General features: G+C 36.1%; 1 protein-coding gene across 1 annotated transcript in view; it reads right to left on the bottom strand.

Annotated features, from left to right (window-relative positions):
- Window positions 1-445: 445 nt before the first annotated feature.
- The window catches only part of PPP4R3B (protein phosphatase 4 regulatory subunit 3B), a gene marked incomplete at its 5' end in the record, with an annotated part of 47874 nt that continues 28564 nt past the window's right edge, over window positions 446-19755 (bottom strand). Inside the window, 5 exons of the mRNA XM_079721542.1 lie at window positions 446-1254; window positions 12787-12989; window positions 15238-15422; window positions 15812-15951; window positions 17952-18121. Of these exons, the coding sequence (XP_079577668.1) occupies window positions 1159-1254; window positions 12787-12989; window positions 15238-15422; window positions 15812-15951; window positions 17952-18121 (794 nt within the window). The 3' untranslated portion in view covers window positions 446-1158. The remainder of the gene's footprint in view (window positions 1255-12786; window positions 12990-15237; window positions 15423-15811; window positions 15952-17951; window positions 18122-19755) is intronic.

Here is a 19755-nt window from a genome sequence, read left to right as displayed (position 1 = left end):
ATTTACAGTTAACTTGCTGTTCTAAAAATAAAACCTCTTAACTGTTTGCCTCAGTTTATTTTAAATTCATTTACGTACATGGAATGTGCTTTTATTCTTAAAAAAAAAAGCAGCTTTCATATTACACCCTTGTTAGTTCTTGGAAAGCTTCATGTGCTGCATACTCTGACACTGAAGTAACTTCTTGGACCAAAATGGCCTGTAGATATTAAATGCCACTTAATTCAGCACTATTCTTTGTATGTTAGTCTTTATAAATTACACTTTAAAACTTGCCTGCAGCTCTGGAGAGAGACAACTTTATTAACAAAGCAGAAAGTGACTTCAAAGTATCTTCCACAAAAGATTGTACTGGTAGGCAGTTGAAAACATTCTGTTCAATCCATTCCCATTTCTAGAGAAAATCATTTTGAAATACTACCGTACTGATTCTTGGCATCTGTTATCTCTAAAAGTGCTGATTTTAAAGTTATATTAACAAAACTGTCCATTTTGAATCCAGCTTGTTTTCATCAAAATACACACTGAAAGTTCCTGGTTTAGAAAACTCAACATGTGCTGTAATACAGGGTGTATTTCCCTCTACCTACCAGTAAGGCTGAATTTCTGTTATATCTTCAAAGAAATGGTCCCAACAGCTTAACTTCATTTTTTATGATAGTTGAACTTGTTTTCCATAAAAATTTCTTTTAAAAAGAGGCAACTGATTAAAAGAACAACATGGCCAGCACCATTATACAAGTAATGTTATTGGGTTTGCAACTGAAGTTTTATAACTGTTTCTAAATCAGAAACCCTCCTGGAGCAACCCTGCATTAATATTATTTTATCAACTTTGTCCCTCCCCTAAACCGTCCCAAAACCTGAGAGTTTCCTTGCTGAGAAGCTATCTCCCAGGTTCTGGTTACTAACTTTTTTTTTTTGACAGCCTGAAAGGCAAACCCCTTAATTACTAGCAAGTGATCAAGTTCCTGGGAAGCCTGTTTTTTTTTTTTTTTTACAGAACTAAACTCTCCTAGCTGATATACTGAGTGTCTTCTGCTATTCCTTGTATATTTATAAGTTCAAGTGAGAAAGCTTTCTGATTCAGATTTTCAGCTCATTGAACAGTTGCAGCATTTTTGTACAACCACATGTTGAGGGTCCCCAGTAAATATCTTATGAGCCAAGACGAGGTCTTTTCCTGGGAGATGTTTCTTCTTCTTCATCTTCCTCTTCATCATCTGGATAATCCACTAAACCAACCAAACTTCCCTATTGAAGAATAAAAAAAAATTTTAACATATGTAACTTAAAAAAAAAAGCTTATTAGTACAAATGTAGTCACTTTTAAAGGTATTAGAAATCATTTTTCTAAACTAACCACATATATCTGAAACAGATATATTTGAATCTGATAAAGGAACTGCTTGAAATTATGAACGCTTAGTAATAAGTACAACTGGTGGTATTCTTAGTTACCCTCAACTTTTTTATGGGATTTTTAATGATACCTCATAATTCAACTCAGCAAAATTTCACTGTGGAAAAATATCTCCAAGCAGTAGGGCTCACAAAGAATCATGACATTTGGAGCTAGAAGGACCCTGGAGATGAACTAGTTCATTTCTCTAACCTTACACTAGAGATGATAGCCAGCCAGTGACAAAAAGTTGCCTTTTAGTCTCTGTTCCTCATGTACATATTTCATCACTAAGTACACATCATTGTTTTTTGTTCTGCTTTTTTAAGAATAATTTTAAATGGCTGACGATAATAAACACATGAACTGGCTCCTAAAAACTAATGACAAAAATTTAGGGCTATCTCTCTCTACCTAGAAGAAAAGGATCAGATATTTCAGGTGTTTGGCCTTTTATAAGTAATGGACCCCTTTGCAAATCCTATTAAAGCTCTGGACACTTTACCCAGACAATTAATATGTCCTCAGGTCTGCATTAATTTGAACCAATTCCATGAAATCTGTACACATACCGTACAGGTTAAGAGAGCTACTGTAAACACTGCATCTAGTTCAAACCCTTAAGACCTCTAGGGGATAAGCAAGTACAATTGAAATGAGTCATATTTCAAACCTAAGTAGCTTCATACCTAAAGAATCCAGGCATCTGGCATTAACACTTTACCAGAATGTAACTGAAACACTAATATTAATCAGCAAAGGGCTCTGAGCAGCTAGAAACAGTTTTCAGAAAGTCTGTGAACCAAATAAAACTTATAGTTAAGTGAGAATCTTTCTGCTTCTTTCTCAGCTTAACACACAAATCGTAAATTGGATAAGCAAGAAGTAGTGTGGCTAAATTTAAAACAAAACGTAAAGCACTTGGCACAGTGCTTGGTATGTAGTTACTATTCAGTAATTGCTATTAGCTACTATTACTGTTATCATTATTATTTGTTATTTGGTTTCTAAGCCAAACAAGTTGGACGAAAGGAAGTAGAAGACATAATTACAGCATAAAAAGGCACCAGTCTGATATTCACACAGCAAATTAAGGAAAGTTTTAATTTTGCTTGTAATACTATATATCATATTGTACAAACATTTCAGTTCCAAATGGTTAACATTTAAAATAATTTTGGGGGGCTTCCCTGGTGGCGCAGTGGTTGAGAGTCCACCTGCCAATGCAGGGGACATGGGTTCGTGCCCCGGTCTGGGAGGATCCCACATGCCGTGGAGCGGCTGGGCCTGTGAGCCATGGCCGCTGAGCCTGCGTGTCCGGAGCCTGTGCTCCGCAATGGGAGAGGCCACAACAGTGAGAGGCCCGCGTACCACACACACAAAAAAAAAGTAATACAGTAAATAATTATACTTATATTGTGTGGGCCAAAAAGTGCCTTTGGTTTTTAAGTAAAAATAAAAGACACATTTTTTAATTAAAAAAAATAATCTTTGGCATAAGATCAATAAATATTCTGTCTGACACTCGGCTACACAATTTAGTTTTCATTTTACCTCTATTATCTATACATATATACACCATAAACAAACTCATATTACACATTTAAAAAATCATGTTTACCATACAAAGAATAAAAATACAAAATATGAAATATTGGAAGTAAAAGGAACTATAAATCCACAGATGCACACTGTGAAGAATTTGATAGGTTTCAGACTTTCAATATATAACTATAAATGTATTGTTTTTAAACAAATATCAGCTTTCAATGTTAGTACACAAAGTTCTATTTCATTCTTTTAAACTCTAGTATTCCATGGTATGGATACACCGCCAAAGTTAAATTCCTTGTTGGACATTTAGATTGCTTTCCCAGGCATTATATTCTCTTTAAAAATTTTTGTTTCTGACAATATATCAACAAAGACAAAAAAGGAAAGGAGAAAACAGCAGATGAAAGCTGTTAAGACATTTTTGGAAAAAGAAATCAGAGGCAAAATCACTCAGTTTTAATGGAGAACGAAGTCAAGAAAGAAGGGTTTCCAGGGGGATATAGAAATAAGAAGCAAACTTATTTGTCTTAACCACAGAAAAGACTAGGAAGTAAGGGCACCAAAATACTGGGGAAAGCAGGGAAGATAGTTAACAGTTGAGTCAGTGAAACAGACAACTGAATCCTCAATTCTACAATTCGTTCCCCTACCACACGCCTACCCCCACGGGGAGATTCCAGCTCCTCTACCACCACCAACCATAAAGGAAAAGCAACAGAAAGGCTCTGCACTTCAAGAATTCAGGCACAGTAAAGGGCAGGGGAAAGGTGCCAGGGTGAAACACTAAATTCTGCATGCCGAGCAGAGACACGCCCACCTCCATTCTAAGCTTTCTTTACCATCCAGGCTCTCAGAACACCAGCAGGTGAGCTTATACTCACCAGGTGTAGCAGACTAGCTATGCCTGTAAGAGCTAGGTGGCTCCACAGGGAAAAAACCCCAAACCACTAACGCTCCCTAAAAAGAGCAGGGCATTTGCTCTAGTCTTTTATATGAAGTCCACATCAGTAGGCCCTTCTCATTGTTTTTAACTGTCTTATTAAAAATTGAGACATAATTCACATACCTTAAAGTTCACCCCTGTGCAGTGTACAGTTCAGTGGTTTTAGTATATTCCCAAAGTTCTGTGACCGTTACTACTAATTACAGAGTGTTTTCATCAACAACCAGCCCCCCCAGACCCCTACCCATTAGTCACTTCCCATTCCTCCCTCCTTCCCAGCTCCTGGAAATCACAAATCTACTTTGTTTCTAAAGATTTGCTTATTTTGGACCAGTCCTTATTAACGGAAGCATACAATATGTGGCCTTTTGTGTTTGGCTTATTTCACTTAGCATAATGTTTTCGGGTTCATCTATGTTGTAGCATGTCAGTACTTCATTCCTTTTCCTTTTTATGGCAAAATAATATTCATCGTTATGGATATATCACATTTTGTTTATCTGCTCATCAGATGATGGACATTTGGGTTGTTCCCACTTTTTGGCTATTATGAATAATAGCCAAATAATAGCCAAATAATAGCTGAATAATAGCTGCTATTAATATTCATGTACAAGTTTTAGTGTGGACATATATTTTCAGTTCTCTTGAGTATATATCTAGGAGTGGAATTTAACTTTTTGGGGAACTGCCAGACTGTATTCTAATGCATTTGCACCATTTTATTGATACATTCCCATCAACAATGTATGAGTTGCAGTTTCTCACCAACACACGTTTTTGTCCATGTGTTTTATTATAGATATTTTAGTGGGTGTGAAGTAGAATCTCACTGTGGTTCTGATTTGCATTTTCCTGACTAATGATGCTGACCATTTTGTCATGTGCTTATATGCCCCATTTGTATATCTTCTTTGGAGAAATCTTTTTAAATGCCCATTTTAAAACCAGGTTGCTGTGTTGTGCTGAAGAGTTCTTTATATATTCTGGATACCAGTCCCATATCAGATATATTTTCTCCCATTCTGTGGACTGCCTTTTCACCGTATGATAGTGTCCTTTGAAGCAAAGAAGTTTTTAATTTTGATGAAGTCTGATTTATCTATTTTTTTCTTTTGTAACACTTGTGCTTTCTGTGTTATACCTAAGAAATCATTGCTTAGGGGAATTCCCTGGTGGTCCAGTGGTTAGGGCTCTGTGCTTCCACTGCAGGGGGTGCAGGTTCGATCCCTGGGGAACTAAGGTCCTGCAAGCCTTGCGGTGAATAAAAACAAAAAGAAAAAAAAATCACTGCTTAATTTGAGGACATGAATATTTACGCCTGTAGTTTTTTCTAAGTGTTTTATCCTTTTAATTCTTATATTTAAAACTTTTGTCTACTTTAAGTTCTGTAACGTGGTGAGGGGGCAGGGTCCAACTTCATTCTTTTGAATGCAGATATCCAAGTTGTCCTAACACCATGTTGAAAAGATGATTCTTTACCTCAGTGAATTGTCTTGGCAGTCTTGTTGAAAAGCCTACCTTACATTTTTTTTTTTTTTTAGTTTGGTGCTGTGAGCCTAGCAGATGAATTTATTTTATATTTTTACTGCATAAATAGATTAGCACCTCACTGAGGCACTTCTCCTCAAGGCTTTTTTTTCTTAATTTTTAATTTTTGGGCTTCCCTGGTGGCGCAGTGGTTGAGAGTCCGCCTGCCGATGCAGGGGACACAGGTTCGTGCCCCGGTCCGGAAAGATCCCACATGCCGTGGAGCGGCTGGGCCCATGAGCCATGGCCACTGGGCCTGCACGTCCAGAGCCTATGCTCCGCAACGGGAGAGGCCACAACAGTGAGAGGCCCGCAAACCGCAAAAAAAAAAAAAAAAAGTTTAATTTTTAATTTTTATTGGAGTATAGTTGACTAACAATGTTGATTAACAGGTGTATAGCAAAGTGATTCAGTTATACATATACATATGTATAACTGAGCAGAGTTCCCTGTGCTATACCTTAGGTCCTTGTTGTTTATCCATTTTAAATATAGCAGTGTGCACATGTCAATCCCAAACTACCTTACTTTTATATATGAAAGAAAATCCAAGCATCACCAGACACTTGAGAAACATTTCTAGTATGAAAGAAGGGATCAAAACAAATGATGTAACAATAACAAAAACCTATGAAGAAACAATGACTCTTTCTGAACTAAAACTGACAAATTAAGAAATTTTAAGTTAGGAAACTTAACATAATTCATCATGTTAACAAATCTAAGGGGACAGAATTCAAGAATTATCCTTGACTCCAGTGGTCCCCAACCTTTTTGGCACTGGGGACCGGTTTTGTGGAAGACAACTTTTCCATGGTTTGGATGGGGGGGAGGGATGGTTCAGGCTGTAATGTGAGCGATGGGGAGCAGCAGATAAAGCTTTGCTTGCTTGCCTGCCACTCACCTTCTGCTATGTGGCCTGGTTCCTAACAGGCCTGGGTGTTGGGAACCCCTGCTCTACTCAGTGAAATAAAGAATACATAGATGGGACTTCCCAGGTGGTCCAGCAGTTAAGACTCCATGCTCCCAATGCACGGGGCTTGGATTTGATCCTTGGTCAGGGAACCAGATCCTGCATGCCACAACTAAGAGCCTACATGCTGCAACTAAAGGTTCCGTATGCTGCAACTAAAAGATCCTGCATGCCGCAACAAAGATCCTGAGTGCCACAGCCAAAAAAAAAAAAAAAAAGAATACATAGATCTTCCTTCAACGTGATTAAAAAATTTTAATCATCAGTAAAGGTGATAGTTTTTATATCTTCTAATTTTTGATACCATGTAATTTTTATATAAACATGAGTAAAATTTTGTTTTAATCACCAGCAAAAGTGATAGCTTTTATGTCTTCTAATTTTTATAGATTTCTTTATCTCACCTAATTGCACTATCCAACACCCCAGAACAATGGTTAAATAACTGCAGTGATAGTGGCATCCTGTCTTGTTCCTGACTTTGGTATGAATGCTTCTAATATTTCTTCCTTAAGGATAAAGCTAGCTTTTGTTATCAGCCATATATATCATGTTAAGAAATTATCCATTTATTCCTATTTTACTGAGCATTTATATGTGATAACATTTGTCAAAATTGTAAATGCACATTCTCTATAGAAATATACATGTATGTGAAATGTTGTATGTAAAAGGTCACATATCCATCCATACTTTGGAATTCTATGGAGGAAGTTCTTTTATGTCCTGATATGGAATGCTCATCCAGATAAGCTTGTTATGTGAAAAAGCAAGATGTAGTGTTTTCTTTTTCTGTGAATCTGTAGCAAAAGAAGTGTTTGTTTTAGCACCCACTAATGGCTTCTCATTTTGATTTTGTAAGTATTTTTCCTCAAGGAAAATGTGCATATATTTTACAGCTCTACAGCTAAAGTAATATTCTGTGTCTCTATAGCATTCATATCTTTAAAAAATATCTTTTAATTGCATTAGTAGGGACTTCCCTGGTGGCGCAGTGGTTAAGGAATCCACCTGCCAATGCAGGGGACACGGGTTCGATCCCTGGTCCGGGAAGACTGCACATGCTGTGGAGCAACTAAGCCTGTGTGCCACAACTACTAAGCCTGCGCTCTAGAGCCCATGAGCCACAACTACTGAGCCCATGTGCTGCAACTACTGAAGCCTGTGTGCTCTAGGCCCCTCGTGTCACAACTACTGAGCCTACGTGCTGCAACTACTGAAGCCCATGTGCTGCAACTACTGAAGCCCATGCACCTAGAGCCCATGCTCCGCAACATGAGAAGCCACTGCAATGAGAAGCCCGTGCACTGCAATGAAGACTAGCCCCCACTCGCCACAACTAGAGAATGACCACGTGCAGCAACAAAGACCCAATGCAGCCAAAAATAATAAATAAATTTCATTAGTAGCTACTGTTTTGCTGACCTTGAAAACTATAAAATTTTCAAAGAATGTGATTTTTAAAAAATATATTAGAGCTTTAGGATGCCTCCCAAAGGAAAACAGACAAATTATCACCTGATCTATTTAATTTTAAGAACCAATCAATTCGATTGTAGCAATCCACAATGATGGTGACTAAAATTATAAGATGCTGATGAAAGAAACTGAAGATGACACAAACCGATGGAAAGATACACCGTGTTCTTTCCATGAAAGAATGAAAGAATCAATGTTAAAATGACCATACCACTCAAGGCAAGCTATAAATTCAATGCATTCCCTATCAAATTACCAACAGAGCTACAACAGAAAATTCAAAAATTTGTATGGAAACACAAAAGACCCCAAATAGTCAAAGCAATCCTGAGAAAGAAGAATGGGGCTGGAGGAATCAGGCTCCTTGACTTCAGACTGTACTACAAAGCTAAGTCATCAAAACAGTATGGTACTGGCACAAAAAACACATATATAGATCAATGGAACAAGATACAAAGCCCAGAAATAAACCCATGCACTTATGGTCAATTAATCTATGACAAAGGAGGCAAGAATATACAACTGAAAGACAGTCTCTTCAACAAGTGGTGCTGGGAAAACTGGACAGCTACATGTAAAAGAATGAAATTAGAACATTCTCTAATACCATACACAAAAATAAACTTGAAATGGATTAAAAATCTAAATGTAAACCAGATACTATAAAACTCCTAGAGGAAAACATAGAACAATCTCTGACATAAGTTGTAGCAATATTTTTTTGGATCAGTCTCCTAAAGCAAAGGAAATAAAGGCAAAAATTAAAAAATGGGACCTAATTAAACTTAAAAGCTTTTGCAAAGCAAAAACGAAAAGACAACTTACTGAATGGGAAAAAGATTTGCAAATGATAGGACCAATGAGGGGTTAATATCCAAAATATATAAACAGTTCAAACAACTCAACATCAAAGAAACAAACCCAATTAAAAAATGGGCAGAGGGGGCTTCCCTGGTGGCGCAGTGGTTGAGAGTCCGCCTGCCGACGCAGGGGACACGGGTTCGTGCCCCGGTCCGGGAGGATCCCACGTGTCACGGAGCGGCTGGGCCCGTGAGCCATGGCCGCTGAGCTTGCGTGTCCTGAGACTGCGCTCCGCAACGGGAGAGGCCACAGCAGTGAGGGGCCCGTGTACCGCAAAAAAAAAAAAAAAAAAAAAAAAAAAAAATGGGCAGAGGATCTAAACAGACATTTCTCCAAAGAAGACATACAGAAGGCCAACAGGCACATGAAAAGATGCTCAACATCACTAATTATTATAGAAATGCAAATCAAAACTACAATGAGGTAACATCTGACACTGGTCAGAATGGCCATCATCAGAAAGTCTACATTATAATAAATGCTGGAGAGGATGTGGAGAGAAAGGAACCGTCCTACAGTGTTGGTGGGAATGTAAATTGGTGCAGCCACTATGGAGAACAGTATGGATGTTCCTTAAAAAACTAAAAATAGAACTACCATATGACCCAGCAATTCCACTACTGGGCACATACCCTGAGAAAAACAGAATTCAAAAAGAGTCATGTATCACAATGTTCACTGCAGCACTATTTACAATAGCCAGGACATGGAAGCAACCTGTCCGTCGACAGATGACTGGATAAAGAACATGTGATAAATATACACAATGGAGTAATACTCAGTCATAAAAAAGAATGAAATAATGCTATTTGAGGCAACATGGATGGACCTAGAGATTATCATACTAAGTGAAGTAAGTTAGAAAGAGAAAAACAAACATCATGATATTGCTTGTAAGTGGAGTCTAAAAAAAATGATACAAATGAACTTATTTACAAAACAGAAATAGACTAACGGACAGAAAAGAAACTTATGGTTACCAAACGGGAAAAGGGTGGGGGGGAACGGATAAATTAGGAGTTTGGGATTAACATATACACAATACTATATATAAAATAGATAACCAACAAGACCTACTGTATAGCACAGGAAACTATATTCAACATCTTGTAATAACCTATAATGGAAAAGGATCTAAAAAAAGAATCTATCTATCTATCTATCAATCAATCAATCTATCTAATCTATCTACCTCTGAATCACTTTGCTGGACACCTGAAAAGCAATGATGGTGAAAATGGCTAAAGGGCCGTTGGTGATAAAGAACTTGCCTTCACTTAGAAATGTGGTCAGTTTGTTGAAAAAGGTTGAGAGCCAATATAACTAGTGCTTTACTCTGTGAGCTCCTATCTTGCTTAATATCAAATTTTTGTGATAGTCTTGAGTGACTGAGCAATTAATTTGTTTTCCAAGAACAATTGCTATTTTTCTATCTGTTCCCCCAAAAGATGTAGAACAAATGTATTTGGCAATCTGCTTTTAGTGTCAAAAAAGGTGAAATATGTGTTTGTGTTCGCACTTGATTTTGCTTGTTCATAAATAAAAAATTATCTGGAAGGACAGTAAATTAAAAATTCAGGGAAATAACCCAGAAAATAGAGCAAAAAAATGAGTAATAGGAGAGAAAAATTATGAAAATTATAAGGCCCAATATCCAAACAATAAGCTATAGTGAAAGAGCATAAAATGTCCCAAAACTAAAGGTCATGACTGTTTAGCTGAGAATGCCCAAAGTATATCATCCTGAAATTTCAGAACACAGAGGTAAAACCCCAAATGCTTCCAAGAAGAATCAAATAAAATCACACACACACAATCAGGAATAAGAATGTCTCTGGATTTCTTGGCAGCAATAACTTCAAATTTTTGAAAGAAAATTATTTCTAATTTGGCTCTACATTCAGTTAAATTGTCAATCAAGTATGAGGATACAATAAAGACATCTTCATACATGCAAGGTCTCAAACTTTCTCTCTCATGGAATTCTTTTCCCAGGAAACAGAGGGGGTATGCTCCAACAAAATGAGATGGAAAATCAAGAAAGAGAACAGAGACCTGAGATCCAGGAAACAATCAACATAAGAAAAGAAGCAAGGCAAAAGGAAGTATTACTGTGATGGCAGAGGCAGCCTTAAGACAACAGCTGAGCAGCAAGTCTGGAGAGGAACCAATCTAGGCTGGGACAAGATGGGAGATTTTAAGAGAGATGTCTCCAAGGGGGAGACTATGTGGAAACTAACCTGAGAGGTTATTTACTCTATAAAAAGAGAAAAGTTATAAAGAAAAACACAGTATAGAAAAAAAGCAGGGAAAAAAAAAGAAAAAAGCAGGGAAAAAATTAATGAATAAAGAATATTTATGTTATTATAGCTATAAAATTATCACATATTGTTTTAACCAAAAATTGTGATACAGAGAGTAATAAGGGTGAGGATCTGGTACGGAGTGGTAAAACAATATGGCAGTATTAGCATATTAATTAGAAATAGAAGAAAGAGCTAGAAGAGTTCCAAGCTTTCGCTGCGGAGAAGAAAAGAGGACTGTTTTTTTTTTCAATACTTTTAATGTTATTTGTCTTTTAAAAGTAAGTGCATATATTACTTTGATTAATAAAAAAAAAAGAAAAGCTAGTATATATTGAGAATGTGCCAAATAGTGTTCTAAACTCTTTACATTTATTAAATAATTAAACCTTCACAACAAACTTATAAAGAAGGTGCTGTTTTATCCCTGTTTAAAATGAGAAAACTAAGGCCCAGAGAGATTAAATAATTAAGATCAAACACAGAGAAAGAGGCACAGCCAAGATTTGAACCCAAGCAATGTAACTCCACAGCAAACATTCTTAATATAGTGTCATAATATTATACTAAATTATCCTATCAAAAAATGAAAATTTAAAAATTCTTGTTCAATAACATAAACTGTGTTTCACAAAAAGGAGAATCCTACTGAAAATGCTACTTCTGTGATCTTTAGTCAAGAGCCCACCTTGCTACAATACTGAAGAAAGATTCTACATTTTTGTAAAATAAATAAACTCAGACTTATATTCTGTGTTCAAAACAAGAAGCATCACTTCACTTAGGTTTTCTACTATGGCCTTCTCTTGTCCTTCTATCCTTATACTAACAGTTGTCCTTTATTTATGCCTTTTTATTTTAAGCCACTCCTTTTTGGGGAAAAGGACATATTACATATAATAATAACATAAATGAAAGAAAAAAGTTTTATATAAAATTTAAACTTGTTTACATGAAAAAAGTAACCAATGGGAAATACATTTGCTATGTGAATGACAAAAAGGTTAATATTCTTAACCAAAGACTCACTCATATTAAAAAGACATAAACCAATTTTTAAAAAGGCAAGACTATGAACAATTAACAAAAGAGCAAATTCAAAAGGCTAATATTCAACCTTACTAGTAACAAATGACACAATTAGGAACGAGATATATACTGTCTCCTCTACCTAACTGGTAAAGATTAAAAATCATTATAGTAACAGTGCCAAAGCTGCAGTGAACCAAGCATACTCGTACAATGCTTATGATAACATTAACTGGTATAGTCTTTCTGGAGAGGAATTTGACAAATGGGTGGGTGAGAACATTGTTCTACTCATCTATCCAAGAAAATAACTTAAAATGCAACAATGCCAGTAGTCAGTGAAATATCAGAATCAACTTATGCGCTCCAAAATATTTGTGGGGGGAGGGGATGCTTACAAATACTATGATACAGCTAAATCAAATGAAATTCTACAGTCCTCAACAATGTTTTAATAACAGAGAAAAATTCTCATAATTAATGAAAGCAGGATACAAAACTGTGCTTATACAGAGACTGTAATTGTATCAGATAAACCCATATACCTAAAGAAAAATCAATCAAATGTTAGCAGTCATGTTCTCTGATGACAATGTGTGCAACTTTTTTTCTTCTTTGAGATTATTTTTATTATCCAAATTTTCTTCAGGAAACATGAAATAATCCTACAGACGAAAAAAGCGAAGTTTGTGTGTAGAGCAGTTTCACGTACCTTGGTGGCTGTTACTGATGTAGCCAAGTTTGTAGTTTTGGAAGAGGATCCATTAGAACTTGCTGGTGGTGTCTGAGCCACTACAGATTTACTGTTTGTACTGTTTGTTCCATTAGCAGCACTGGTGGAGTGGGAGAAAGTAAATTTGAAGCCACCAGAAGATGTTCTTTTGGGAAGGTTTTCCTTGTCTTCACTTTCCTTTGCTAAAGCAAATGTAAAAATTTGAATCTTTATCAGTAAATATTGCTAAGTCAAAGCATCTGAAAAGAACAATAATTTAAAAACTTATAAAACAGTGCCTTTGTGAGTTTTTCTAAGAGCTAAGAGGGTAGAGCATGATGTGTACAGTGATAAGTCTTTATTAGCTGGAGTCTTAGAAATCTCAGGATTAGAAAGAAACTTCAGAATCATATAACAGATCAGCCACCGTATGCTAGAATTCTACACTGCTATATCTAGGACTCTTCCAAGGACTCACTAGCTGTCTGACTTTTCTTTCATTGTCTCTGCAGCTTCCGCTCACTGACTCTACACTTCCATACTCATTGTGAAAACCTAATAGTCTCTCCCACAAGTCAATAATATTCCAAATGCCTAAAGAAAATGATTAGGATCATGTTTATCAGACATTTATTTCCTGAATATTCCAGGTTCCTTTATCTGTTTCCTTTATGACAAAAGTATCTACTATCCTTTAACATCTGGCTGCCACTATTTTTTTTTTTTTTGCGGTACGCAGGCCTCTCACCGCTGTGGCCTCTCCCGTTGCGGAGCACAGGCTCCGGACGCGCAGGCTCAGCGGCCATGGCTCACGGGCCCAGCCGCTCCACGGCATGTGGGATCTTCCCGGACGGGGGCATGAACCCGTGTCCCCTGCATCGGCAGGCGGACTCCCAACCACTGCGCCACCAGGGAAGCCCTGGCTGATACTATTTTTGATTATGTTTCTTAACTGGATGCAGTACTTCAAGTATGGCCTCACTGCCTCTTCTGACAGTACTCAGGGCAGGGCCTGTAATGAGTAAAGGTAGAAGAATTTGGCTACCAAAAGGTACCTATTCCTTAGGACATTTTAATAGGCTATTGTGATCCCCCAGGCTGAAATAAATAGAACTTATGGCAGTGATGAGTGGAAAATGAGTGAGGCTGGTAGCAACAGTTTCAAGGAAAATGTAATAAGAAATTAATGAAACACTAACTAATGAGAAATGCCTTTAGAAAATAGCACATTGAAAATCACAAGCTTGGGACCTCCCTGGTGGCACAGTGGTTAAGAATCCACCTGCCAATGCAGGGGACACGGGTTCGAGCCCTGGTCCGGGAAGATCCCACATGCCGCGGAGCAACTAAGCCCGTATGCCACAACTACTGAGCCTGCGCTCTAGAGCCTGCGAGCCACAACTACTGAGCCCGCATGCCAAAACTACTGAAGCCCGTGCACCTAGAGCCCTTGCTCCGCAACAAGAGAAGCCATCACAGTGAGAAGCCTGCACACCACAACAAAAAGAAGCCCCCACTCGCCACATCTAGAGAAAACCCACGCGCAGCAACGAAGACCCAACGCAGCCAAAAGTAAATAAATAAATAAATAAATAAATATAAAAAAAGGAAAGAAAATCACAAACTTACATATAAGTCTAGGAAATGCTTTTGCCTTTCAAGATATAAATTTTTTGAAACATTTAAATTATAGAATTAAAGTGATTGGTTCTTCTGAAAAACACTAGTAAGATCTTAGTTTTATAAACAAGTTAAACATATTTGAAAGACAGGAAATTTTACTGTTACTTTTCCGTTCTTGACATTTTATCTTTTTTTTTTTTTTTTTTGAACATTTATTTGTTTTGGCTGCTCCGGGTCGGGATCTTCAGGTGCGGCATGCAGGATCTTTTTTTAGTTGCAGCATGCAGACTTCTTAGTTGCGGCATATGCGAGATCTAGTTCCCGACCAGGGATCGAACCTGGGCTCCCTTCACTGGGAGCACGGAGTCTTACCCACTGGACCACCAGGGAAGTCCCTTGACATTTTATCTTTATGAAACTTTTATAACAATTTTAAAATTTCAAAGAGTAAAGTACTTCTTTCTTTAAGCTTAGTTTCTCCAGCTATAAATGACAGAGTGCTCTGGAAAGTTTCTATGGATCTATATGATCTCTATTATTATTGAAATAAAAGCACAACTGTTCACAGAAGGCAAAGTATAGACAATGCAATTTATAAACAGCAAATGAAGAGAATCACAAAATGGCAAGTTTCAAGAAAAACATTTTAAACACAAAATGTTTTGAAAAATCAGATTTGAAAAAAGTGATAATTTTAAAAGGTTTTGATTTAGCATAAAATTCATGTCTTTCATGCTTTATAAACTATTATCACAACTTCACAAACAACTGAATAATTTCTATACTAAATAAGAGAATGAACTAATCAAAAATTCAAAATTTTAATACCCTTTTTAGTCTCCATGAATTTTTCATAACTATCTGGAAAATCATCTTCTGCTTTAGATTTTTCCACTGGTGCCACAACTGTTTTCCCTTCCTCCTCTTCATCTTCATTAAACCACATTTCTTCATCCTCTTCCAATGCCTTTGCATCTCTGCGAAATCTGTTACTACGTAATATAGATGGTACACTGTAAGAAATATATCACAAATATTAAGTAATGATTTAAAATTCCTGACCAGATTATATGAGAATATGCATAACCAAGAGGAGCTGAAATAATTTTAACTGAGTATAACATATCATAATCACCTCAGTTATAAGATGTAACCAGAAACCAGAGAACACTCCAAGGATGTTTGTACACCAACCTAAAAATTTATCTTGAGTTATGATATGGAGCAGTAATTTTTCATATAAAAGATTCAGTGTAGGGAGAATATACTACCCTCCTACACAACCCTGTACTATCTAATGATGGAAAGAAAATTCCTGGGTAAATTTCATATGTAAGATCAAACTACACATGATTTTGAACATAATTTTATAGGCTATAAATGCAATATACTTAAACAATACCTGTTCAGTTTCTGATTTTGTCTGTCTTTTTCTTGCTCATATTTAGTCTTCAATCCTTTGAATGTCTGAACATATTCAATCGATTCAAGTGCTTTATAAAAGTTTTCAACTATATGTGTAGTAAGAGACTTGATATCTTCCTGTATAAGCACAAAATTTATATTTCAAATATAATACAATGCTTGTTAGAAGAAAAACTTTTAAAAAGTTTTTTTATAGTTCCAAAGCTGATCAAAAAAAAGGTTTTTCAAAATCATCTTCCAAAAATAAACGTCCTAGTTTCTTTATACATAAGCCAGGACTCCACAGAACACTTGGAAAAAAGGAGAAGCAATTCACTGAAGCCCTTTTGGGGAGACTACAAAGAACATTTGAAAGGTAAATGTATTTAGTTTATGTTGTCTGTTTATTTTTTGCATTTACATAATAGCACTTTACAATTTAAAAAGCACTTATCACATACAATTTCACTTGATCCTCATAACAATTCTATAAAATAGGTTTTATTATCCCTATTTTACAGAAAGGGAAAATTGAGGCTATGAGAGAGACTGGATGGCCTGATCAAGAGTGCACACCTAGTTAGAAAGCAGATGTTGAAATTATATTTTCAACAAACATTGAAAGATATTATTGATGACACCTTGTTTAACTATCAAAACAAGATAAGCCTTACTTAAAAAATAAACAGATTCCTCTGACTATATCACATATACATATTTGGTAAAACAACTTGAATTCCTCTTGTATATTTCCACAGTTCTCTAGTGGTGTAATTTTTGTGAAATAAACCGATAGTAATAAATTTTAAATTCTAAATGAACCATTTTAAGTGATCACTGCAAATGAATGGGTGCAAAGCAGGCTCATCATTAAAAATAAATAAGTTGTGATTCAGGACTAATACCGGTAGGATATATACATGCCACTTCCTTAAAAGATATACCATAACCTGGTTGTATTAAGGACTATTATGTCTTTAATCTAGTTCCCCTGAACATCTGAATCAAAAAAATATGCAAAGGAGAAAAATTAGAAACCTAGGTAAAATAGTTGTGTTACACATTGAAACAAAAAAAGGTAAGTTTTGGGATTCAATGTACATTTATCAACCACTCAAAATTATTTTCAGAAAAACAAATTCAATCATAGGAATAGGGATGGGGCTGTGAACCTTATAATTCATTTTATCCATATCTCGACAAAAATTTTAAAGGAAAAAATATATATAAAAGTTAATCTCTAATTCATAGAACAGTACACTGTGAACCTGGGTTCAGATTCTTGGTGAGCTAGTCAACCATGTTCCCTTTTTTCCAAGGCTAAAGACAGTACTTCTATCTTCTTCATCCTTTTTGCAAACCATACTCTTGGCAAGCGACTACTCTAAGAAGAACAATCTAGTCAGCCAAATAATCTTTACGTGAGAATACTGTGTCATCAGTACAAATCTGATTTGTAAGAAGCAAAACTAGAGAATGAATTTCTAGCTTTGACTTTCTTTTTTCAAGTTTCTTCTAACCATGTGGCCATTTCCTCCAGTGGAATCATTTCAGTGTGTGGGACAGGGTAAAATTATCTTACCGGTTCTTCAGTTATTCATCTTATCCTTGGTATTCACACAGAGCTCTCTCCAGATCTTTTTATGACAAATCTTTTGTTGCCTGACTGAGACTCAAGACTGAGCTGCACCGTATCTTCAAGCCCTGCCTGTGCTCCTAACCAAATGAATGCACCTGAATAGGTCAGCTAATCACTTTGGATGTCTCAAGCCCTCATCTATAAAATAAGGCAGTTGGAGTAGTTCATCTAATTTCTCAGTTTCTTCAACTTAAAATTCCATGATAACATCCTACCTTTTATGCATTTTGTATCAATGTCTACCAAGGGAATTATTTTTCAATCTTTCTATTCATTTTTATCACTACCCTTACAAGAGATCACAGAGATCACATGAATGGCATGCTTGAGTGAAATGTCCACATATGCTAAATATCCTGAAACATTTGGCAAAAAAATGGAACTGAGAAGAATATAGCATAAACGCAGTTTACTATGCTGAATTTCACAATTTAAAATATTAACATCACTAAACATATAATTATTTTAATTTACTAAGAATCTTTTAATATAAACTTACCACTCTTATAAATTCAAATAACTCAATAACAGCTGAATTCAATAGATTGTACCGAGTTCCATTATCCAGAAGAGCATTTATAACTGGCTCAAAAAGATTTCCCTTGGTGATGTAACGATTATAAAATTCATCTTTAAGGCCAATTATCCGCCTCATAAAACGAAGAGCACCTAATTAAAAATAATACAGAGAATAAGTTGCTAATCTTACTAGTATTAATTATTATACAGGTATTTTTACATAAAGCAATGTATATGTTCTTCTAAAGTAAAAAGCAAAATTGCACTAAGAACAATTGGATTTTGGGAAAAACAGAATTAGGGAAAAACCAACTCAGAATTTGTACAACTTGGGGCGAGAGCTAACAAAAGCCCCAATAATTGGTAGGCACAACACAAATGCCGGCACTACTTAGAGCAGTGCTGCTGGATGCGGAGACAACGCAGTGAAGGCAGCTCAGAATCAGTAGGGGCTGTCACTGAGAAGGGGAAAGGAATGGTGCAACCTGCCAAGAGCCGAGACTGCTTTACCTCTCGGGGGGACAGGGCAAAGAGGGGAGTGGGGGGAGCTTTGGAGATAGGTGCTTCTTTTAAGTTTTCCGAAAATACAGCCAAAGGGGCTCCTGCTACTAGTATACAGGACAGCCAAAGGTTTTTTTACTTTTCTGATGAAAGCTATTCCAGTTCTCTTTGCCTTGGGAAAATCATCTGTGAACCAACACTACCTCCGGATTATAATAACATCACTCCCTTGTTTACCAATTGCTTATGAGCTGTTTAACCTTTGGTAAACATGTACTGTGGCAGATCAGACTGTATCTGTAAAAGAATGACAGAGTAACAAATAAGCAGTATAATTTGGCTTTTTACATTTTAGAATATTGAAAAGAAAATTTCCCTTTAACTAGTCTTTTCCCTAGCTAAATAAAGCTAAACAAATTTAGCAATATTATTGCTAAAACCTTTATGGAACACAAAATACTGTAATTTCAATCCCTTATTTTTATGTTTGATCTTTTAACTTGTAACCTCTCTCCTAAGTAGTTTAATTTATTCTACAGATACCACTAGCCACATCTTTTAAAACACAAGGTTTCTGATTTCGTAAGTCACTCTCTCATTTTAACCCCCTGTTCACAGATCTAAGTTATTAAAAGAAGTTGTGTCTGTCCAAAGAGGTTTTAAATATTATCTGAAAATAAAACAGAAATAGGCCACATAAGGTATAAATGTATGATAACTGTAAGGCTAAACAGGTGTGGACAGAACTGCTAGACTTAAAACATCACCTCTTTTTATGGAAGGATAAGAAATAGTTTTCCTAAGATTAAAAAGACTGAAGTATTGCCAAAGACCTGAGCAAACAGGCACTTTCATACACTGCCGGTGAATGAAGTAACATGCACACAAAGCTATAGTTAAAACGGCATTGTTTATAATAATGGAAATCTTGAAGCAATGTAAACATTTAAATACTGGAGATTTGTTCAGTTATATCCATTTAAATGTGACCATTCTGCAGTCATTTCAGAAAGGACTATTTATAGAAAGCCATATAGGAAAATCGAGTATGAGAACATCAACTGTTCCAAAATTAATATAAAGATTTAGTGTAAATCTAATCAGGATGAACTGGATAAAGTTATATTTAAGTTACTGTGGAAGAACAGATGTCCAAGAACCAAGACAATTATGAAAAGAAAACTGAGGAGGTACTTAGCAGATATTAAACTTTACAACAGAGATACCTATAATGGCATAAGAATAAATTTTCCCATTCATTTTATCTAGTGAAATAAAAGGAT

Source organism: Hyperoodon ampullatus, assembly GCF_949752795.1.
Source record: "Hyperoodon ampullatus genome assembly, chromosome: 15".
Classification (NCBI taxonomy): Eukaryota; Metazoa; Chordata; class Mammalia; order Artiodactyla; family Ziphiidae; genus Hyperoodon; species Hyperoodon ampullatus.
The sequence above is the reverse complement of the archived record's forward strand: the minus strand, read 5'-3'. Positions and strand labels throughout refer to the sequence as shown.